The following is a 24,817-nucleotide window of genomic DNA, read 5'->3' on the forward strand; positions in this document are numbered from 1 at the left end:
GGCCGCAAAATCCGCAGCGTGCGGAGAATTGTCCCACACTCCTGGATCGTCATAATCGGCCCTTCTGGAGAATTCCCGGGGATTCTGGCTAGTTGGCCCAGCCGCAAGCCTTTGCGCTAACCTGGGCGGAGTCGACCTTTTCCGACTCTACCAACTGAAACGTTTAGGGGTGGAAGGACTGAACATGCCGACATGAAGGAAATAGGACCGAAAGAGACGCCCCCTAAAATTATAAATCAAGCTATTTTATTATACAAATATCTCATGGGGACGGTATGTCCTGGGAGAAGCAAGGTTTTCCATCTCCTGATTTATAACAACAGATGCTTCCCCCTACGTCTAGCCCGTCCAGTCGTTGGTCTCTTCCGCGCCGGGCAACCTACGGTCACGTGCCCCTCCTGTCCTTCTCGCTCGGCGTGCATCCTGCTTTGGGGACGACCGAGCCATGGCAGCTCTGCTGAGATCGGCCCGCTGGCTCCTCCGCGCCACAGCGGCCCCGTACCTCCCGCTCTCCCTGCGCCTCCTTGCGGGCGGCCCGGGCCGGCCTCACGCAGCTCTCTGTCTGCGCGCCGCTCGAGCCAGGCCTGTTGCCGGGTGAGTTCCCGGCCGCTTCCCCCGGCCTTCCTGTATGCAGATCGGCGGTACCCCCGGGTCCCTCCGGGGGCGAGGGCCGGGTCCTGCCTGTACTCTGTCCACACCCTACTCCCGGCTCCTGGGCCTGGCGTCCCCGGGTCTCCTACCGCACTCCCCATCTCCGAGGGGCGGAGTTTGGGTGGCGGGCATGATCGCCTCCAGAAGGTCACGGGCATGGAATGCTTCCGGCATGGGTTATAACCTTTGCGTTTCGGACTTAGTCTGTTTGCTCTCGGGCTACGGACAGCCTAGGAAGCTGAGGGGGGCTTTGAAGGCTGCTGCCGGGGGTCAGGTGTTACTGCTTAATCATTGAGTAGGTTGGGTGCTGACCCACGTGCAAGCCGTATTGCACCAGCTGGGACTTAGTTTTCGAGAGCTTTGTTTTTGGGAGGGAGGGTAGGTTGGGAATTCTGGGTGAGCTAGGGATAGCTTAAAGGTGGAAGTTTAATTATGACCCCTTAGGGGTTTTGCCTGCGTTTTGAGTGGTGTTCACCTCAGTGTTTACGGGGATGTGAGATGGTTTGGGAGTTTTCACGGTAGGCTCCGTGTCAGTGAATGAATGAGCGGACACGTTCTAGGCGCTCCGTGGGAACTGGGGGTGCAAAGGCAAGTAGAGTTCTCAGTGAGTGTCAAATTTGTGAATAAATACCCTCATGGATTGAGGTTTATCTGAAGGTTAGTTTGGTATAGACTTTGCCAAGGAGAGGACATGGAAGCTTGATGGAAGTGTTAACATGACTACTATTCTAATCACCTGAGGAGGGTAGATGGGCACTGGGGTTTTATAATTGAAGCAAAACTGATTTTGAAAGACTAGTGTTTATATAAATAAAGGTACTTTGGGAGACAGCATAAGGACTAAGAGCTGAGGTTCTGGAGTAGGCCAGGGCTGGACTGCAGGCTGCTCTGTATTATGCCACTGGACAAGTTAACATTTACAGGCCTCAGTTTCCTGTGATTGCACGGATCTTTGTGAATCAGGTTGGAAACCAACTCTGTGTGTAGAATTGTATGGAGAAAATGTTTTATGAGTTCTTACACATCTTTGAAATATAGTGCACTTCTAACTTGGAGCCTACCTGGATTTTCTCATTAGGCCTGAACAGTTAACCTTTAAAAGTTGTGCCTGCTTTCACAGAACTACATCTCTTGGCTTTCAACGAGGTACTTTTGAGAAAGTTATGACCATTATTTACATTTTTCTAGTTCTTAACATCCTCTTGAGACCAGAGGATGGTGGAGGTTACGGTTCATCTTCACTGTTGTAGTTGAGGAAAACAGTGGAGAGAACAGTCTAGTAACAAGGGTGTTGGTCTGGGCCTTTGTCAGACCTGGGATCCATTTCCTTGCTGCATTACCTTACCTTAAAAAAAAGAAAATCCAGAATCCAGACCCTGTCAGTGTAAGCTGGAGTTCAACCACTGGACCACCAGGGAATTCCTTTACCAACCTTTTCTGATCCTCAGTTCATTGTTTGTAGAGGTAACAAGGCCTTTTCCCCCTTCTTTGTAAAACTCATTTCTTGCCATTCAGGACTCAACTTTAAGAGAAGACTCAACACTCAGTCTAAAAAATGACTCTATTTTAGTTTATCACAGCGTGTCTCACTTGTCTGATTTTATCTGCTTGCTGTTTATTTCCTTAGTAGGAAGTGAGTTGCAGAAGAGCAGAACTCAGTCTTGTTCACCACTTTGTGCTCAGCTCATAGCAAGCCACTAAAGAAGTATTTGTTTTCTTGTTCTCTTGGACTTAGAATACTTGTATACAGTTTCCAACCCACAGCCTGTAAGCATGCCCACCTTTTTCCTACCTGAAAAACAAAACCTTTCCTGAAACTAGACTTAACCTCTCATGCTTCCCAATCTCTCCTTCCTGTCTGTACTCCTCTTTCATTTGCTAACTTCGAATTCACTCTTTGACTCACGGTAGTCGCACCACTAGGAAAAGTTGTCATCACTTTATTTAACTTTATTATGTGTATTTAAATTTTAGAATTTGTGTGCCTTGAGGAACAGTTGCAAAATATAGGGTAGGGGGAGGCAGTAAATTAAATATCACCCTTAATTCTATCACCCACAAAGAACCATTGAGATATGTGGGTGTATATATCTTTTGAAATTAGATATATGTGAGATATAAGATTATTTCATCTAATTTTTCAAAGGGACTTCTTAACCAGATCCTCTCTAAGGCCTCGACCTCTGGCATTAGTCTCCCATTTTCCCCTTAATGAGATCCCCACCCCCCCTTTTTTTTTTTGATAAAAATTGATGACACCTCTCTTCCTTGATTTTTTTTTCTCTTTAAATTTTTTCTCACTTGCTTTGCTGTATCCTTTTTCCTCTGTTCATATCTTAAATGCTGATGGCCTTGAGGGGGGAGGGGAGCATTGAGGGATGGAGGGATTTGTCCTTAGTCCTTTGGTTTTCTCATTTTTTTTTTCATTCCCTTGGGTGACTTCTTCCACTTTTATTGCATCAGGCCATACTTCCCTACCTGGTGATGTTAACAGTTCCTCTCCTGGGTATGGACTGCCACTAGGTACCTCCAACCGGTTGAACTATAGGTACTTCAAACCCATACATCTCAAACTGGATTCATCACTTTACACCAGAAACTAATACACCCTTGTAAGTCAACTGTATTTCAATTTAGAAAATTAAAAAAAAGTATATCAAACTGGATTCATCTTTCCTATTGTATCTGTTCCTCTTATGTTTTCCTGTTTTAGTGAACTTTGCTATTTCTATCAGTTTTCTAAAAGATTTTTCATTCATGTTTCCTTGACACCTCCCTGTCCCCGCCTCTTCTGCTGCTGCTAAGTCGCTTCAGTCATGTCCAACTCTGTGCGGCCCCATAGACGGCAGCCCACCAGGCTCCCCCGTCCCTGGGATTCTCCAGGCAAGAACACTGGAGTGGGTTGCCATTTCCTTCTCCAATGCGTGAAAATGAAAAGTGAAAGTGAAGTCTCTCAGTCGTGTCTGACTCTTCGAATCCCCATGGACTGCAGGCTACCAGGCTCCTCCGCCCATGGGGTTTTCCAGGCAAGAGTACTGGAGTGGGGTGCCATCGCCTTCTCCAGTCTCCACCTCTGCCCCTGTGTATTGATTGCAGAAATGATGATGTTCTATTAGATCTGCTTCATTTGGAATAAGTCCCCGCCTTCTCCCCACATTATTCTGTAGTTCCCGTGATAATTTGATCATGTCATTGTCCTGCTTAAAATAGGACACGGTGGTGGCTCCCTGGTGGTGGTTCCAGGGTAAGGTGCTTCGTGATCTGGAGATGCCTGTGGAGCTGCCCTTCTTGGGAGTTCATTCCCATGCCATCCAGACTCTGCTTCAAAGTCCTTGACAGCAGGGCTTCTGAAACTCAAATGAATGCAGGAATTCTCTGGGGGTCTTGTGAAAATGTGGATTCTGGTTTTGTAGGTATAGATAGGCAGGAGACAGATTCTGCATTTGTAACAAGCCCCCGGATGATAAAGGTGCTGCTGGCCTGGGAACCAGCAAGGCTTTGATGGGCCACGTTCCACCTCTCTGCCTCTGATGGTGATTTCACTCTTGAAATATGTCTCCTCTGTTAAATCTCTGTTGCTGGCTTCTCACTATTGACCACTCCCTTGTGCGGAATTACTAAAGCATCAGTTAACACTGTTGGGTTTGTACCCACTAGCATTGCAGACTTCATTGTAAGCTCCTTGAAAGCAGGGGCTTTGTCTTTTTTTTTTTTGTCTTACTCTTTTTGTTTCCCCTGGTGTCTTTAACTTTGTGGCATATCGTAGATGTCAAATGTTTGTTGAGTAAATCAATGAAAATCTTAGACATTGAGGAAGGAATGTTTGTGAGAGGCAGAGGAGTTTGAAGGGGTACTCCCATTCATGTAATCCATTGGATCGCCACAAATTCACCTTGATCTTGATTTCCAGGAAAGTCTGAGAAGGACAGATGAGGATTATTGAGTGAAATTATAGAATTTATTCATCAGTCCTTATGTGCTTATCAGAGGAAGGGTAAGCTTTGAGCTAAATCAGTTTGGGTGGCAGATCTGAATTGAGCATTGTCTTAAGGGTGAAGAGCACATATTGCCTTACGACAGACTGTTGTGACTTCTAAAATCGAAAGGAAAGAAGGGTTTTCCTTGTTTACCTCTCATTAAAAAAAACTTTCAGCAAATGTCAAAAGTCTGTCTCGGTTCCTTGGAGTTGCGATTCAGCCTCTACTCCTTTTATCAGTTACAGAGGACAATGGTAGGCATGTGTGGCTTATTATATTGATATATGTGCTGTCCATAAGAGAGGAATGTAATAATGTGGCATTTCAGAGACAAGAGAGTCATGTTTGAAATGTTTGCAATATGTTTGGTGAGAGTCATTTGTTTGGTGGTAGGGTATTGCTCGTGTTGAAGAGGACACTGGTAATGAGTAGTCAGTGTTAACAGAGGAAGAAATTGGGAGGTTGTACTTTTATCCTCTATGTCTCTGTGGGGTGGGATGTAATGGAAGTTGACACTGCAAAGGCCAGTCAGTTGATTAGAAAGTTGGTTGGAAGCCATTGGAGGGTTTTGAGAGGTACAGGTCTTGACAGTTTCCATAGACTCTGGGAGAGATAGGGACTGGGAATGGATAGACCAGTGAGGAACAATGTTTATACTGCAGATCAGGGTTAATGGGGCCTCAACTAGGTGGTGCAGAACTGAAGAGAAGATAGATTTCTTTTCTGAGAGAACAGGAGCTTGGCAAGGATGTTAGGAAGAATCGAGTTGGAGATGAGGTAAAGGATAATACCTTTGGTGTAGACCTTTACCATTGTCAAGTTGTGTGTGTGTGACTATATCACATATGCATTTTATCTTCTGTGCTTTGTTCTATTACAAATTAGGAAACTGCGGCTTAGAAGGGTGAAGAAATTTATCTAGAATCTCCACAGCTGGGATTCATCCCCAGATGCTGTGATTCTCAGTTCCCACATGTTCTGAATATGTTGTGGTTTAGGTACTGAAGGGATTGCTTATGGACATAAAAAGATTTTTTTTAAGGCAATGCCTAATACATTATAAATTGAGGAATTAAAGGCGATCACAAGAAAGTAAGCACATGATAAGATCTCAGAATGTAAACTCTGGAGTAAATATGGAGAATAATCTATCCCACTCTGCTATAGATTCTGCAGAGTATCTTGCTCCACATCACATCGTAGGTCCCAGCCTGGTTGACTGATTTATCACTTCCTATCAAAGCTGAGACAAAGGAGACCTGCCTCTGGACTGGAGGAGCCAGAGATGGAGGGGACATCTGAGTAGGTGGATAGGAATGCCATTGGCATTTCAAGCCAGGAGACTGTTATCAAGTGTAGAAGGGCTGCAAGTGACTTTTTTATTGTAAAATTCTGTTACTTACCATAAAACAAAGCAGTGTTTGGGGGAACAGCTTAACTGGGCAAGACTTTCTGGAGAAATGAGGTCTTGCAAAATTCAGGGAGAAAATAGTGCAGGGAAAAGGTTCATTGTGACAGCTTTACAAAAGATTTTTTTAAAAGATCAGTCAGATAAATTGAGTTGTTGTTCGGTCACTAAATTGTGTCCGACTCTTTTTGACCGCATGAACTGCAGCACGCCAGGCCTCCCTGTCCTTCATTATTGTCCAGAGCTTGCTCAAACTCATGTTCATCGAGTCGGTGATGCCATCCAACCATCTCATCCTCTGTTGTCCTCTTCTCCTGCCTTCAGTCTTTCCCAGCATCAAGGTCTTTTCTGATAAGTCTGCTCTTCACATCAGATGGCCAAAGTATTGGAGCTTCACTTCAGCATCGGTCCTTCCAGTGAACATTCAGGGTTGATTTCCTTTAGGATTGACTGGTTTGATCTCCTTGCTATAACTTAATTTTGTTTTCAGCAAGAATATTAGAAAAATAAAGAGCTTGATGCAATAGTTATTTCAGAATACTTACTTAAGTAAATAAAGCTGCAGAATTAGGTCTTTGTCTACTTGGTATCCAAAAACATTGGATACCAATGGAACATTCTGTTAACAGAAGTGCAACATTTTGGGAAACATTGCGTTAATTTTGTCTTTTTACATTGATTCCTGTTTGGTAAATGCTATTATCTCTGAAATTTTACAGGCTTAGAGTTGTGATAACTTGGTCAAAGTTACACATCTTAGAATTCAGAGCCTGAATTCAGGTCAGTCTGCAGGACTCAAGCCCATGCTCTTAAAGCTGGTGTTTCTACTATGCCATGAAGCCTTCTGTTTTTGTCTCTAAAATTGATACATAATAGGCAGAGGATAAATTAAGTCTCTCTAGACTTGACTTTCACTTTTCACTTTCATGCTTTGGAGAAGGAAATGGCAACCCACTCCAGTGTTCTTGCCTGGAGAATCCCGGGGATGGGGGAGCCTGGTTGGCTGCCATCTGTGGGGTCGCACAGAGTTGGACACGACTGAAGCGACTTAGCAGCAGCAGCAGGGTATTTTTATTAATACCTGAATTTTTCTCTCTTACATGGGAGTGAAAATTAACAAATTGTACTGGCAAGACTTGTTGCCTGGAATATGTAGCGAAATTAGATGGGGGTGTCAGTGGTATGTGCTTCTTTCCCATCTCCACTGCCCACCCTAAGTTTCTGTCCGTCTCTCACCTGGACTACTGTAACAGCATCCTAAAATGGTATCTGTTTATTCTTATTGCCCTCTAATTTATTCTCCACCACAGCTAGACTGATCTTTTCAAAACAGACGTAGATCATACCACAACCCCTGTATCAGAACCCTAAAAACCTTCAGTAGAGTTCTGATACAGTTTTGTACTTGAGATGACATCTGTACCTAGAATAAAATCCAGACCCCTTACTTTCACAGTCCTCCATGTCTAGCCCAGCCTGCCTCTCCAGTATCATTCCATCTATTGTTCACTTGCTTGGTCTGCCGACTGTTCTAATTTGCTGAGAATACTCATCTTCCATGTCTAGATCAGCCTTCCTCTCCAGTATCATTCCATCTGTTGTTGACTTGCTTGGTCTATCTACTACTCTCGTTTGCTGAGAATACTCATCCTCTGCTGTCTGTATGGCTGTTTTTTTTTCATCCTTAGTTTAGAAATTTGAGTGTCATCTTGGTACATTTAATCCAAAGTAGAACTGTGCTATTATTCTTTCTTGAAAGTCCCTTGTTTACTTCATTAGTAGAACTTAACATGACTGGTGAGTTTTGTTTGTTTTTTTTTAAATTTAATTGATTATCAGGTTTATTAATACTTACTTGGCTTCCCTGGTGGCTCAGACGATAAAGAATCCGTCTGCAATCAGGAGACCAGGATTTGATTCCTGTCCACACAAAACCCGCACACAAATGTTTACAGTAGCTTTGTTCGTGAAAGTGGAAGTTGTGCCCAACCCTGGGACCCCATGGACTGTAGCCGGCCAGGGTTCTCTGTCCTTGGGATTTTCCAGGCAAGAATACTGGAGTTGGGTAGCCATTCCGTTCTCAAGGGGATCTTCCTGATCCAGGGATCAAACCCTGGTCTCCTGCATTGCAGGCAGATTCTTTACTGTCTGAACCACCAGGGAAGCCCAATATAGTGGCCCCAAATTGAAAGCAACTTAATGTGTCCTTCTGTAGGTGAACTGAGAACAAATGGTGGTATAGCCATACAAGGAAATGTTACTCAACGCTAAAAAGAAATGAACTATCAAGCCATGAAAACACACAGAGGAATCTTAAATGTATGTTGCTAGGTGAAAGAAGCCAATCTGGAAAAGACTATCCACATTTCAGAAAAGGCAAAACAGGACCAGTGAAAAGTGGTTGCTTGCTTGTTCAGGAGGAGGGGGAGAGAAGGAGCAGGTTAGACACAGGGCATTTGTAATGCAGTGGAACTATTTTGTGGTTCTGTAATGCATGTCATGTAATTGTCAAAACCCATAGCATGGATATGTACACACACAGAGTGAACCCTGTTGTAAACTATTGGTCATCATTTGTAACATATATCACACGAATACAGAATGCTGATAGAGGAAATCGGGTCAAGGGGAAAAAGGATATAATATATGGTAACTCTGTACTTTCTGAACAGTTTTTCTGTAAACTTAAAAATGCTGTGAAAAAGTAAGATATTTTAAAAAGTGACAGGCTTAATAGGGGAGTCCAATGGAAGCCTATATATAATAGGCTAATAGTAATCAGTCTAATAATAATCTAGCCCTTGTACGTTTTTGAAATATGGTTGCTCAACTATAAAATCATTGTTTTTGCACTAAAGGGTCAAAAATCACTAGCAGCAATTAGTAAAAAACAAAGGCAAAAAAAAAAAAAAAACAACAACCTGAGAAAAATTACTTTTTAAGTGCCAGATTTTGTCAGAAAATTCAGTGGTAACCTGGATGTTAGTAGTGAGTGCTGGAGTCTCAGGAGGAACCTGAGAAGTTTTAACTTAAAAAATATAAAGGAGCCATATATGACATGAGTGGCATGATGAAATGGTTTTCCCTTATGTGTTTATGTCACTGGGTCATCAGGATTTGGAGCAGGGCATTTCAGCTGGTGCAGGCCAGAGGTGTAGGTTCCTGCCTTGCCGTGGACCCACCTTAATCCCTGCACGTGTTCTTTCCTTTCTGTTACAACATACCTGTTGTTCTAGACTGCATGCGTGCCCAGTTGCACAGTCATGTCTGACTGTTTGTGACCCCATGATGGACTGCCAGGCTTCTCTCTCCATGGAATTTTCCAGGCAAGAATACTGGAGTGGGTTACCATTTCCTCCTCCAGGGGATCTTCCCAGCCCAGGGATCGAACCCGTGTCTCTTGCATCTTCTGCATTGCATACAGGTTCTTTACCACTGCACCACCTGGAAGCCCTAGCTACAGAATTCTTTTTCTTTCAGGGTGTGTTCAAGTGAATTTGAAAATAAATTGTGACTCAAATAAAAAAAGATAGAAAACGCAGTCCTACGAGGAAACACTGGAGAATCCTTTTGAATAATGAAGAATCCTTTGGTTTAAATATGTAACCCTTCTCCTCAGTTTATTTTATAGTAGAGTCGTATTTTGACTTAACTAAATACAGCTAAACACACTTACACGTGAAAGAGATTTGACAGCGTTAAAGATTTGTGAGAAAAAAAATAGCTTTAGAATGTTCAGTCTGCTGTGCTGGTTTATTAACATCTCTGTTTTCTGCCTGAATTTTGTTTGTTTGATGTTACATGTTAAAACTGCATTTTGAGTAGAGATTTTATTTTTATGCTCCTCAACAGTTATCAGATTTGGGTTGTATAAAAAAAAATTGACAAATACTACACTTCACTACAATTTTTAAGAACTGTTTATTTTTATTTATTTGGCTGCTCCAGGTCTTAGTTGCAGCACTCTGGGTCTTTAACTGTGGCATGTGGGATCTAGATCCCTGACCAGGGATCGAACCCAGGCCCCCTGCCTTGGGAGCACAGAGTGTTAGCCACTGGACCACCAGGGAAAGCCCCGATTTTTAAAAGATTTATTTTTATTTATTTGGCTACTTGGGGCACACAGATAGGGTCTTCGATCTTAGTTGCAGCATGTGGGATCTAGTTTCCCTGACCAGGGAACGAACCCATGTTCCCTGCTTTGGGAACACAGAGTCTTAGCCACTGAACCACCAAGGAGTCCCTTCACTATGATTTTGACATTTCTTATTTAGCTTTCATTGGTGAGCAGTATTTTACACTCACCTGAACCTGACACATTGTTCTGGGTGATTTAAAATATTTTGTGTTTGCCTGACTAACATTGGGATAGGTTATTAATAACTGATCTCGTAGATAAAACAGCCAATAAAACTTTTGAAAGTAAGGGATAAATATATGTAGCAATATGTAGCAGTGTATCTTCTGTGGTTCATAGGTAAAAATCTAGTATTAATACAGTTCATTTAACTAACTTTAATCAATTAGCCATCTACAAGTGCTGATCATTAGATTTTCTAATTAAGGAAGATGACATTGTTTTTAGTTAGTATTCTGATTTTTTCCATTGTTTTCCAGTCTGCTGTTTTACATTGGTGGAATCATTGATGGCCAGAGTGGTTGTGTCTTGTCCTGGGTCCCAGTGGTAGAATTTCTAGTTGGGTATCGATTACTGCCTGTGTTATGCATAAACTTGTGAAACTACTGGTGTTACTTTCTTTAACATTATGTAACATTAAGTTTTGTGATTGGTTTTTCAGGTTAATAACATAAGAAGTGAACAATTTTATTTTTAAACTCATGAGTATGTATTTACTTTGGTAATTGACTGTTCAGTTCAGTTGCTCAGTCGTGTCTGACTCTTTGCAACCCCATGGACTGGAGCACACCAAGCTTCCCTGTCCATCACCAACTCCCAGAGCTTGCTCAAACTCATGTCCATTGAGTTGGTGATGCCATCCAACCATCTCATCCTCTAATTGACTGTGGTAAAAAAAAAAAAAAAAAAAATGTGACGTGTTAAAAAAAACTTGATTGTTATCGTAAGGGCTTTCTTGAATTAACAAGTAGAGTGTTTTTTGATGTATGGCAAAACCAATACAATAATGTAATTAGCCTCTAATTAAAATAAATACATTTAAATTAAAAAAATAAGTAGAGTGTTTTTACATTATTACTTAGTTAATATTTGCTTAGTGTGTATTCTTTAGTTACACTTACTGACTACTTCTGAAAAGTCTAAGATATTTGGGGGTAAATGTGTAAATCTCTGCAAATTAGATGATTTTGTGTGAGATTTGACTGTATGGGAAGCTCTTATTCAAAGATACATGACAGGGCTTCCTTCACACATAAGGATTATTTCTGTTTCATGTTTGTAAGTCAGGTACAGCCTGTGTTTCTACAGTGTGAAATGCCTCTGATTTCATGTTTTGGCCTGCATGTTGGACCTGCTTTATTAAAATAAATGGTTTAAGGGTTGTTTGCTTTTTGTAAACACATACGCTAGTCTGACCTTAATTTATTAACTTTTTTTTTTTTTACTTAAATGTTTTAGATTTATTTAGAAAGATGGGGAATACTTTTGTCATTAATGATAAAAAACTACATACTTTTATCTTGGAAATGGGTCTTATTAATAATTCAATATCTGCACCTAGAAAATGTTCAGAGTGCTTTAGAATTCTTCAGAATTTTAGGTATATTTTAGATCTCTTGTTCGTTTGTAGAGGTTAGAAGAGCTTTGTAGCATAATCTTCATTTTTCTTGATTAACTTGGTTTTGGATAAGGGAGATTTAAAAACATACCATATTGTCTTAGTTTGAGATGATTCCATGTGGGAGGTTATCAAGAGACATTGTCAGACAGTTATTCAAGAGGTTACTTTGTATACAATTTATGTGCTTGTGATTTTATTTAAAGCAAAGGTCAAAACTTTCTTCCCTACCAATTTATACTTCTGGACATTTTTGCTATTATGCTATGAATTTAGGTATTTAGTAACTAATAAAAAAGCTTTGTATAAATTTTACTCACAGAGATGACCTATGTGGATAGTAGTTGACATAGTTTATTACTAATTGTGTTTCATTTTGTAGAGGTCTACTGAGCCAAGCTAGGCTACATTCCATTGCTGCTGAAAAAAAGAATGATCTTCAGGAGGAGCCCACCTCTTCTCATAGAAGGAATGCCAGCCAATTTGATTGGGCTTTAATGAGGCTAGATAATTCTGTCCGAAGAACTGGCCGCATCCCTAAGACTCTTCTACAAAAAGTCTTTGATAACACCTGTCATTCAGGTATTTCAAGATTATCTATTCAAAAAGTTGAACTTAAATTCTGGTTTGATGGTAAGCTCATTACAGAGCACATTATTTGGTACTTTAAATTTTGTCATTTTCTATTTGTGATTTTATGTTATGGTTGTGATTTTTTTTTTTTTTCCAACTCAACAGAGCAAAGTTTTGAGTGAAACATTTTGTTTTGCATGTTTATTTCAAAATCAGCAAATAAAAATTGTCTTTTCCCACAGTTTATAAAAGAATCACTTTCAGTGGTAAATTTTCTTGGAAGATACTAGTTTTTATCTTCTCTTGCATAGTGTCTACTTTCCCTAAGATGGTCACATATGAAGATTTCCAGAAAGACTGAAGACTGATAATCATTATTTCACTTTCATTTTCACTTAGCTGTTAACATTCGAGTCACTTATGCAACTTTGATAATATGATAGAAACTTACAGGCCCTCAGCCCCCCTCCCCCCACCCCCAAAAAACCTGACCCCACAGGCTCACACAAAATCCTGCATGCAAGCCACACGTATAATTTTGTGTATAGTTTTGAGACCATTCACCAGCTTTCCAAAGCTCATCCATGATTTCAGTCACATTAAGAAGCTATAGAATCTAATGATGAGGAATACAAAAGAAGTTTCAGTAATAACTGGCATTTAAAGACAGTTTTTATCATTTTCTGCCTTTGATTTATTGAGTTACATGGCTATCACAGCAGTCAATTTTAGAACATTTCTATCACCCCCAAAAGAAACCTCCACACCGCTAAACATCAGCCCTCAAACCCGCATCCCTTCTAGCCCTAGACAGCCGCTAGCGTACTTTCTTAAAGGTTTGCTTATTCTGGATACTTTATATGAACAGAATCTTGGCAATAAGTGGTTTATTTTTGTTTTGAAATCAGCTTTCAGGGACAGGTGGCTTAAGGGAGAAGGAAGTTAGTGTTTGTAAGGGATTGTAAACCTAAATTGAATATTCATGGATTTTAATTGGGCTGCTTTGTACTATTTGCATAAGATACTGAGAACCATAGCCTTTCAGTTGCAAGAAGTAGTGCATATAAATTAGCTCCTTTGTATTTATGTACTCTGTAGTCTTACAGATTGTATAGATCTCTAACCTTAGCTTCCCTAAGAAAGCAGACCAATTTTTAAAACTTTTACTAACGTTTTAAATGATACCTGATGATTGAGATAGGATTTTTCTGATTAGGACCCTTTTAATATTATCTTTAGTGAGGCAGGACATTTTTAAGTATTTACAGATTTCAGTTTAGGTTTATCTGTATGATACAGGGTACGGTGTTAAACATTAACCATCAACCTGTTTTCATAGGTAGCCCGGGTGGTAATCAAGCCTTGCTACTACTGCGCAGCTGTGGGTCTCTCTTGCCTGAACTAAAGCTCTCTGAGAGAACAGAATTTGCTCATAAGATATGGGATGAACTTCAGAAATTGGGTATGATTGTTTGAATATATGATGTGTATAAAGGGTGTGGATATTTTTTTCTTGTAGTAAAAAAAGAATTTCTGTGCATAAATGTCATTCAGTTTTATGAAGGGGTTTACTTGATTCATATTTTTCTTGTGTGATATGACTTATTTGGTGAGTTATAGTGACATCTAGGGGCATTAAGAATAAAGTAATTTTTCATAACAAGTAATACTTTACAGGTAAGTTAAAAAGAACAAAATAGACATTTGGTCTGTCAAAGTTACAAATGCGCATACTGTTTGACCAAGTAGTTCTGTTTGTTAAAATTTATTGACATATCAAGCATTTCAGTGTTTTAATATGTTTTATTTTTTAAAAATGTCTTTTGAGGTATACTTGATTTACAAATTATTTTAACTTCAGGTATACAACATAGACCATTTGTTAGAATTTAGATAGATATACTCACATGTGCAAAAGGATATTCTTCATTGTAGCTTGTTTGCAATGGTAAGAATTTGGAACCAACTCTAATGTCCCTCACTAGGGGCATTGGTTAAATAAATTAGAGTGTCTATAAAATGGAATATGGTGCAACCATAAAAAAAAAGGAGTTCTTCATATACTAATGTGGTGTGTTTCCAAAGTATAGTTAAAAATTAAGATGCAGAACAGGATGTATAGTTGGCTACCATTGTGAAGAAAAATGTTTATATGTGTCTGTGCGTATAATAAAATGTTTCTGGAAGGGTAGTATACACTAGCTATAATTTTTACCGTACTTTTTTCTTTTAAAATTAAACTATAGTCGATGACTCTGGCTTCCCAGGTGGCTCAGTGGTAAAGAATCCACCTGGCAATTAGGAGACCTGGATTTGATCCTTGAGTGGGAATGATCCCCTGGAGGAGGAAATGGCAACCTACTCCAGTATTCTTGCCTGGGAATTCCAATATTTTTTTATACGTTTTCAATTTGAGACTGTGAACATAGTACCTATTCAAAAAATAAAATCGTGTAAAAGATAATTTGATAAAATTCAATGTTCATTCCTGATTTAAGAAAATCTTCACAAACTATATATGTCTATATGTCAGTCACATAATTTAAAGACGCATGTTGAACTAGAAGTATTTGTGAGAATGGGTTATATTCTCAAATAGAAAAGAGCCCTTACACAGTAGTACGACATTTAATACCTCAATAGAAAGACATGTAGTGTTTTCTAATTGAGCTTCTCACAAATACCTTTCCTCTACACCGTATATCCTTTGTGAGACTAAAATTCATAGTATCTTCTTCTCTTTGCCAGTAGACCAGTGCTTTGAACTCACTATACTTGTTAAGTAGTTGTTGAATTAACATTGTTAGAAACCTGGTGGTTGCACCTGTGACTTGTTCGCAGACGTTTAAAGCTGTAAAAGTCTTGTCACACAGCATGTGGCGTCTTAGTTCCTCGACCAGGGATAGAGCCTACGCCCGTTGCCTTGAAATACGGCATCTTAACCACTGCATCACCAGGGAAGTCCCAAGCTATAAGAGACTTTTTTTTAGCTTAGATAACATGTCCAAAGTTACAAAACGAGCTGTGAAAGAGCTGAGACTGGAACTGAGTTTTCCAGAGTACAGGGGATTCTGGAGGAAACACTGGAAATGGTAGGCTCTCATTTCAGTGTTGCCACATGTTAAATTTTTAAAAATAGAATTACTTCTGGTGTATTCTTGGCCCCATTCTGATAATATATGTCTCCTTAAGTTTTTTTGTTCAAGTCGTTTCATCTCTTTTGGAGTGTTCTTTTTTCTTACTCTTGAAAGCAATCCATTTTTCAAGCTGTAATTTAAATCCCTCCAATCTAGACTTTTACTTGCAGTCCCAATGTGTATCTCATCAGTTGCCTGCATTAGAGTTGTCAATTTGTCTTTTTAATATTAATAGATACTCTTCTCTAGGCAGCTGATGATCTTATTCATATTTGAATCTTCATCATGAACCTTCCAGTGTTTTGCATATGTTGGGTACTAAAGTAATAGTAATTGAAATTGTGGAAAATGAACTTCAAAAAAATTTAAATTCTACTTCATTAAATAGTGAGACTTTAGCATGGTTCAGTTTTGAAAGGCTCAGTAAAGTTTATTGTGAAAGGCTTGGACCGGTGTTCCCCAGACACCCAGGTCCACTCTCGTCAGTCAGTCAAGTCTTAACTTAAAAAAAATTCTCTAAGATAATAATCACATTTTGGAAAAGGATAGATGTAATTTTTTTTTTTAATAAAACTGTTTTCTTACAAAGCCTATTAATTTATTTGAAACTGCAAAAAACTTTGACTACTAGAGCTCTGATTTAGAGACAAAGGTAGGGATAAAAACTGCTCTGCACAAAAAAGCACAAACATGTTTTTTAGTATTAGGGCATGTCCACATTTAATACAATTACATAATCTTGATGAAGGGAGCTATATAATGACATCTTCAAGTCTCTATGTTTTTCTTGAACAGTAGAATGCCAAACTAATAAGCATAACTGCACATAAAAGGCTTGTGAAATGACAGAAAAGTGTCAGACCTTTACTGTGGGCAAGCACAAGGTAATACATGGAGGAGAAAATAATTGTCCAGATTACACCAATGGATGAGTGAGTGCTAATCTAGCAAGAAACCTGGCTTCTATCTAAAATAGTAATGTTTTAGAATATTGTTTTGAGTTTGAACAAAGTAAGTTGATGATAATTTGTAAAATTATTACATAATGAGATTGAACAAGAACATGATATTGTAACATTAAAAATAATGGACAGTACAGCCAGAGCCATGAGATAGTATTAAAGGTATACAGGTATATGGTAAGATACATAAGGACAAGCTGTTTTATAGCTTTTTATTGTTAAAGTAGGATGCTTTAGGATGATGTCCCTAAACTTTGAGTTTTTAATGTAAATTTTAGACAGTTAAAGACTTTCTCAATTCACTCTATGAAAGATAACAGTATTTATTTTTTTTTAAAAATTCTCTTCGAGAAATGACCCATGAAATTAACTAGACGTAATAGTAAGTATGCAGATAACATTTTTAATGAAATTCACAGAAATATTTTTGTCATCTGCAGAACTATGTTATTGTGACAGAAATAAAGAAATGAAACCTAGTAGATTTTTGTCGGAGAAGGTGATGGCACCCTACTCCAGTACTCTTGCCTGGAAAATCCCATGGACGGAGGAGCCTGGTGGGCTACGTCCATGGGGTCACGAAGAGTCAGACACTTACTGAGCGACTTCACTTTCACTTTTCACTTTCATGCATTGGAGAAGGAAATGGCAACCCACTCCAGTGTTCTTGCCTGGAGAATCCCAGGGATGGCGGGGCCTGGCGGGCTACCGTCTGTGGGGTCGCAGAGTCGGACACGACTGAAGCGACTTAGCAGCAGAGTTACGTTAACTTTTATCTTGACCATAAAATCTTCCTGAAAAACCACAGTAGATGTCACTTACCTGGATTTTGAGCAGTATTTTCAGCTTTTCCAACATACTAGAGGAACTATTTTTTCTAGAGGAAAATTAGAGGAAAATGCGCACTAGAGGAAGCAATTTCTGATTGGAAGGGAATACTATGCTTCATAAGTAAGAGGCCTTTTAATACTTGAATAGATGGTTGCATGTAACTGTCCCTTAATTCAATAGTTACTCTTGTATACTTAGTTTGCTCTGTTCTGACAGGATTTCTACATGGATGGGTCTAAATATGGGGTAAAATTCTGAATTGATCATTTAACCCTTTTTGTTACATTTAAGTGCACATATTTTAGTTGTGATAAAGGGTATGACTTTTCTAAAAATTTTATATAAATTTCACTTGTAGGTACTGTGTATGATGTAAGTCACTATAATGCTTTGCTTAAAGTCTACCTTCAAAATGAGCATAAATTTTCACCAACTGACTTCTTGGCAAAAATGGAAAAAGGAAACATTCAACCAAATCGAGTAAGTAGTTGCTATTACAGATGTGTTTATTGGTCATATCAACTTTTGTTTTTAACCAAGAAAAAAAATTATTAAAAAGTATTTACTGGCCCATTTCTTTGACAGGTGACATACCAAAGGTTGATTGCTGCTTATTGTAATATGGGAGATATTGAAGGTGCCAGGTATGTAGTTTTATAAATGTATGTTTAAGCAAACAAATATGTACGTCTTGTAGATCTAGAATATAGTCATTTTTTTTTTTTTATTAGAAAATTATTTTAGAAGGATTTTAGCCTAGCGAATTTGGTCATATGACTTAGATAAAATACTAAATTGTGTAAAAGGGGAAAGATAATTAATTGAAGACTACTATTTTAATTAAAAGTATAATTTACTGGAGCAGAAATTTAAAATTGTTGGGTTAAAAGCTGGTTTTACTTTTTTTGTTCGTTAAATTGCTGTTTCCAAAAACAAATGTTGGTAACCATTTACATTGTATTCATTTATAAAACTGATAATATTCTCTTTATTTCACACATGTTTTATATAAAATCAATTGTGACATTGTTCATGGATAGTTTATTCCTACTTTTGGATGGAGGGTTTAGGAAATAAGGAATAAATTGAAATGTACAATCTCATTTTTAATGAAATGAATCTTGTTAAACTTTATGCTTTTTGAAGCTTAATTAGTAGTACAGAAGAAACAATCAGATTTTTAAAATTTACCCTCTATCTTTAACAAATGTACTTGAAAACTATTGATACAACTTCAGGGAGTGGGATTTTTGTGTGCACATATTGTAAAAAGTGTTTTTCATGTATTTCCAAGAAGTATTTTTATTTCTCTTTTGTTGCAGCACGATTCTTGGATTTATGAAAACTAAGGATCTTCCAGTCACAGAGGCAGTATTCAGTGCTCTTGTCACGGGGCATGCAAGATCTGGGTAATGCTCAGCCTAGGGATTTACTCTCAAGTGAGGTTTAATTTATAGGAAGCTATTGTAGAAAATTCTTAAAACTATGTTTAACTCTAAAAAAACTCTTTTGAGTCTATGTGGTAGAATATGCACATCTTAATATAAGTTATTCTTAAATTATCTGTTTGATTAAATTTTTATTTGAAGGTTTTCAGTTTTAAAAACTGAACTTATCCAAAGTAACTGATTTTGTAAAGTTTATTAACTGTTTTGCTAGTGCCCTAGAAAATATTTTTATTTTTGAAGAATATTTTACTAAATGTTATTCTTTCCTAAAAAGATAGATTTGAGTCATAACATACCCAATGGAAGAGGGCACATTCTTTAATGTCTGTAATTATTGTATAATTTGGTTTTGGAAAAGTTAGCTATAAAAATTTGAGATGTTAAGGATCCTTATTATTTTGGAAACCTATTGCTAGTTTAATATGTATTTTTAATACATGTTAATACATATACATTTTTATAATATATATCTAATATGTATTTTTACTTTTCTGATGTTATGATTCTAAATGTTTGTACTTAAGAATTAAGAATTTTTAATAAGCAGAGGTAATATATTCTAGATTAAATGATATGACATTTGGCAGTATTATAGTAATCTGTTTTATTTTCTTTGAATTAATGTACAGAGATATGGAGAATGCAGAAAATATTCTCACAGTAATGAAAGAGGCTGGAATCGAGCCTGGTCCAGACACATACCTAGCACTATTGAATGCATATGCCGAGAAGGGTGATATTGACCATGTTAAACAGGTGTGACTTACATAAATAAACATACTTTTAAATCATTTGTATAAACTCTTGAATTTTGCGTGATATGGAAAAGTATAGTGTATATCTGTTTTTAATGATAATCTCTTACAGATAGTCTTGAAGGAGAATTCTTACTGTAGTTCAGTACTTTGCTGCTGATGTAACAATTATTGCTGAAACAGAATATTTTCTGTTTTACAAAAGAAGTCTTAAACCTTTAGATGGTGTGTGTCCTCAGTGTCTCAGTTGTTTCTGGCTCTTTGTAACTCCATGGACTGTAGCCTGACAGGGTCCTCTGTCCATGGGATTTTCCAGGCAAGAATACTAGAGCGAGTTGCCATTTCCTACTCTAGGGGATCTTCCCGACCCAGGGATTGAACCCATGCCTCTTTGAGTCTCCTGCATTGGCAGGCAGGTTCTTTACCACTGTACCATATATATAAAATTTTAAAATCTTGGTATTTTAATTTATTTAGATTCAGTTTAAAAAATTTTGCATCTCACTTGTTCTTTTAATTTCTGGACCTTCCTTTAGACCCTGGAGAAAGTGGAGAAGTCTGATCTTTACCTTATGGATCGTGATTTATTGCAAATTATCTTGAGTTTCAGTAAAGCTGGGTATCCTCAATATGTCCCAGAAATTTTGGAAAAAATTACATATGAAAGAAGATATATTCCAGGTAGTTTTAAAGTTTTTATTTTCATAATTTTTCTAAAAATAAAACTATTTTTACATGACGGAATGGACATTCTCTAGCAATAGGGTATTGTGGTAGGTGAACATACGATTCTTTTAAAGCTTTAATAAACTGAAAAAATTGAGTTAATGAATACATGGGAGTATTTTGATTTGGAAGTATTTATTATTTAGGCAGATAAATCCTTTTTGGTACTTGCAGTTCATAAGTTTGTCTTTTGATGTTGATATGAATGGGAAATCAGTAACAGATTTTGTTTAAATCAGTAACAAAAGATGTCTTTGTTTTTTTCCAGATACAATGAACCTCATTTTGCTTTTAGTCACTGAAAAATTGGAAGATACGGCATTGCAGATTTTATTAGCATGCCCTATATCAAGGGAAAGCAGTCTGAATGACTTTGGCAGTTTCTTTTTACGACACTGTGTCACTGTGAATACGGTATTCAAATAGTCCATTTTTACTTTGTAGACAGTGTAATCGGCAGTGAAATACGATTGTTTAAAATAGAAGAACATGAGACTAGATCAACTATTAATATAAATAGTAAGAAAGCTTTGTTTTTGTGTTGGAAGAGTTTTGGGCAGAAAGAGGATGAGGGGTTCACACTTTTCTTTTGTCTCAAAGGCAGAAGGTCAAATGGTAGGATATTTGCAGATTGAACTGACGTGTAGTGCCTTTCTTTTCTAGCCTCCAGAGCAGCTTAGAGACTACTGTAAGAAGCTAAAGGAAGCCCAGCTGCACACGTCGCCTTTGCAGTTCACACTCCAGTGTGCTTTAGTGGCTCAAAAATTCGGTACTGTATTCTCATAATTAGAACTCACATAAGCAAGTTTTGCTGAGGTAGCTTTGATATATTTTATGGTATCTCTTTCAGATTTGGCAAAAGTGCTGATGAAGGCTTTGAAGGAAGAAGGTTTTCCTATTAGAACTCATTATTTTTGGCCATTGCTAGTTGGACATCAGAAGGAGAAAAATGTTCAAGGTTTGGTTTTACCTTTTACAGATATAGTGGTTCAGATATCCAGTATAACAGTTTCTGTACACATTTAATTGAATTATTTGAGGAAACCTACTTATTAAACCTTATGAGGAAATAGAATTGGGTTAAGCCATGGTAAAGTATTAGGTAAAAGCTTAAAAGACAAACATAATGGATTTCTTTCATCTTAATTTCATTTCTTATTTCATCTCTAATCTTGGTATTCAAACTTGTGATTGTGGCTTTAAATAGTTCATCATTTTTAAGTTCTTCAAAAAACGCTTTAGTTCTTGGTTTTACATACATATAGTGTTTGAAATTAGTTTATCTAGCCTTATTAAAGTCAACGTTATATACCGTACAACTAGACCGTTTTCTTTCTGGACCAGTCTATTTTTCCTTTACTGAGCTGTTAAAATAATAGGAAAGGCAAGAGAACTTTTATTGCAAAATAAGTGCTCATGGCCTGACAGCCTACTGATTGAAGGACAGAAATGTTCAATCTTCCAGGTTCTTAAGTACGTTTAAGCATTTAGCATACTTTTCCCTGTACACATGGGATGTCTATAGGATATGAATAAGAATTGAACAAATATTAAATTTTAGAGCACAGTATCTAATTCCTTGGTTTGCATTATTGGTAATTCAGAAAGAGTAGTCTCATAAAAAGATGCTTTTAACAGAAGTACTTCCCCCTTGGGGAAACAAAAAATGGTCTTTTTCATTTTATCTTGCTGTATAATGTGCTTTAGAATGAGATGCAGGGTTGTTAGTATGACATTGGGTGACAAACAAAGTGCACAAACAACAAAAAAGTGCTTTTAGCAGACTTTGATGTTGCAATTTTGTTTTAAATATATAGCTGTTTTCTGGTTTCAAGGAAATAGTGAAACAAGTCTTCCCTAATTGTTTCTGGCTCTAAAAGTATCTAAATCCTTTTTAGAAAAATCTTTGGGAAAACAATATGTTAGTTGATTAACTCTTTGCGTATCCTCCAGTTCTGAAAGCTCCAAGAGGTAACCTTTAACCTAGTCTTTTTGAACCACAGAAAATCTGCATCATTCCATGAAAATCCCTTGGGCATATTAGTATTGTCCATTGTACACAGATATGAAAATACTTTGAGTACTCCCGTTGAAACCTTTGTTTGTTCATCAGGTCAGTTTTTTTTCCTCAACCTATCACAGTATGTAGACTTGAATTGTTTACTACATTTTACTACTTAGTAAACATGAAAGAAGAATTCAGGTAATTTCTTTCCATAGTTGTATCTCAGACTAGTAGAAAAGTGGACTCTTGTCTCCCGGCCCTCTTTTCTTAGACTCTTTGGATCAAAGGTACCTTTTTGGAAGCTCCCATTATATTAATGAAGGAACTGAGAGCCCAGAGAGTCAGTGAATGGTCTTAGGTTCTACATGTAGTCGTCAGTGGTGCTTGGATTAGAACACAGTTTCTGTCCTCCTATTGTAAATACTCATTGCTAATACCTTAACAACTGCATATTTAGACATTGGTAAATATACTGTATTTGTTTTCTAAAAATTCTTAGCTGTTGGTTAAAAATTAGGTATTGATTTTTGAATTAAGGACATTTTAAAAAAGTGGTACCAGTTATTTTAATCAATGAAGATTTTTAACTGGGAAAATAGGAAAACTGAGGAAGTTAGCCTGAGAGTACAAGAGATTGTCAGCTGGTTTATAGTTTTTAAAAACTCATTTCTCCCTTGCAAATAGTCCTGAAAACAAAGTATGTGTTCTACAGACTTTTCTTCATGTAACAGGTCAATGACTGTACATATTTTATATAGTTTCGTTCAATTCAGTCTCTCAGTCGGGTCCAACTCTTTGCGACCCCATGGACTGCAGCACGCCAGGCTTTCCAGTCCATCACCAACTCCCGGATCTTGCTCAGACTCACGTCCATCAAGTCAGTGATGCCATCTAACCGTCTCAACCTCCGTTGTCCCCTTCTCCTCCTCCTGTCAATCTTTCCCAACATCAGGGTCTTTCCAGTGAGTCAGTTCTTTGCATCAGTTGGCCAAAGTATTGGAGCTTTAGTTCCTCCAATGAATATTCAGGACTGATTTCTTTTAGGATTGACTAGTTTGATCTCCTTGCAGTCCAAGGGACTCTCAAGAGTCTTCTCCAGCACCACAGTTGAAAAGCATCAATTCTCCAGCACCCTGTAAGATAAAGAAGTAACATTCTTAATAGTGCAGTGACTTTATCTTTTGGGGAATGTCATATGTAAACTGGTAGAAATAAATAGAAGAAAGTAATGGCTACAGAGATGGAGGATGTAGAGGAGTATTTTTCATAAGGAAAAAATAAAACTAGGAAATCAAAGAAAGGTATTCAGAGCTCAGATCAGACTGAACCAAGTTTTCAACTGTAGCATGATCAAACGTTTATTGAATAGAATTTTTCTGGCTGCAGATTTGGCCATCAGCAAGCCCTAAAAAAGATTCTTATAGCGACTTCCTCATGGCTTTTCTTGCCGGTGTTTCTCTGTGGCACAAATGGAAAAATCCTCTCTTAGAATTTTAGTGGACTGGCCCAAGTGAGAGGAAATAATGCAGAATGATTAAGGATCTACATGCCTTGGTATATTTTTAGAAACCTGAAAATAAGAATATAAAAGGTAAAATATGAAAGGAAAGGCTGGTATGAAAGCCTAAATACCAGTTGAGTAAAATGGTTGAGTAGAAGGTACTTTTTATTTTTCTAGTAAAATGCTTTCTGTTGAAAATCTAAACAAATGGAGATGCATCTGTGTCTGGTTTTATCGGAAGCAGTTTACTTTTTTCCCCCAAATGGCTTACAGTAAGTTTTTTTTTTTTTAATTTGAACAAAATCTGTACTTTAGTTAACAATACTATATCACACATTAATTTCCTGTTTTTTTTTTTTCTTTTTTTAAAAACATAGTATTTTCTCTATAATCTCAGAATTGGATTAGAAGCTTCAAACCTTGTTCAGTTTTTTTGTTTTTAAAGATCACTAAGGTAATAAGTTTTCTAGACTTTGAGCAGTAATACTTGATGCCAGAATACATGGAACTGTATCAAAGTTTTCAGTGGATATAAATTAGAAATCTGGCATTCTGTTCATACTAAGTCAAACAAGTAGAATAAAAAAGAATCCTTATTTTAGGGGGAACTTTTAAAAAAATAAGAAATTCCCTCCTTGTAAAGTGAGTTCTCTGGGTAGAGTCTAAAATCATGTGGCATAAACAACCCTAGTCAGTGGGATTTGTTCAGAAAACCCATGTATCTTTCCCAGTAGTTTGAAGTACTTTAATTCCTTTAAAACTTTTGAATGGAGACTTTCCTTTCGATTCATAAACTTTATGGTGCTTACATTTGAAATACTGTTTACTAGATCGTTTAGATTTTCTAAGTTCACAGAGGTTTGGGATCCTTGTTTATCTAAGTTAATATATGAATATTTTTTTAAAATGTGGATTGTATTTTTGAGGAAGATACATGTAGGTGTGTCAGATCAGTCACCTTTCTTACTGAGAAGTGTTTGCATCTTCCTGTCCGACTATAGTTACTGAAGTGAATATCCTTGACTGAACTCATCTGAGCAATGATGGGAATCCAGGTTTTCATAAAACTGCCTTAGTTTCAGTTGGA

At 37.6% G+C, this 24,817-nt stretch overlaps 1 protein-coding gene across 1 annotated transcript in view; it reads left to right on the forward strand.

Annotated features, from left to right (window-relative positions):
* Nucleotides 1-384: 384 nt before the first annotated feature.
* LRPPRC (leucine-rich pentatricopeptide repeat containing) overlaps nucleotides 385-24,817 on the forward strand; it is a 99,465-nt gene continuing 75,032 nt past the window's right edge. Inside the window, exons 1-11 of the mRNA XM_010842303.1 lie at nucleotides 385-594; nucleotides 12,175-12,374; nucleotides 13,705-13,827; nucleotides 17,654-17,775; nucleotides 17,881-17,939; nucleotides 18,618-18,704; nucleotides 19,373-19,499; nucleotides 20,035-20,179; nucleotides 20,493-20,638; nucleotides 20,888-20,993; nucleotides 21,075-21,182. Coding sequence (XP_010840605.1) covers nucleotides 446-594; nucleotides 12,175-12,374; nucleotides 13,705-13,827; nucleotides 17,654-17,775; nucleotides 17,881-17,939; nucleotides 18,618-18,704; nucleotides 19,373-19,499; nucleotides 20,035-20,179; nucleotides 20,493-20,638; nucleotides 20,888-20,993; nucleotides 21,075-21,182 — 1,372 coding nt within the window. The 5' untranslated portion in view covers nucleotides 385-445. The remainder of the gene's footprint in view (nucleotides 595-12,174; nucleotides 12,375-13,704; nucleotides 13,828-17,653; nucleotides 17,776-17,880; nucleotides 17,940-18,617; nucleotides 18,705-19,372; nucleotides 19,500-20,034; nucleotides 20,180-20,492; nucleotides 20,639-20,887; nucleotides 20,994-21,074; nucleotides 21,183-24,817) is intronic.

The sequence above is a fragment of the Bison bison genome, unplaced genomic scaffold (genome assembly GCF_000754665.1).
Source record: "Bison bison bison isolate TAMUID 2011002044 unplaced genomic scaffold, Bison_UMD1.0 scf7180017864177, whole genome shotgun sequence".
Taxonomy (NCBI): domain Eukaryota; kingdom Metazoa; phylum Chordata; class Mammalia; order Artiodactyla; family Bovidae; genus Bison; species Bison bison.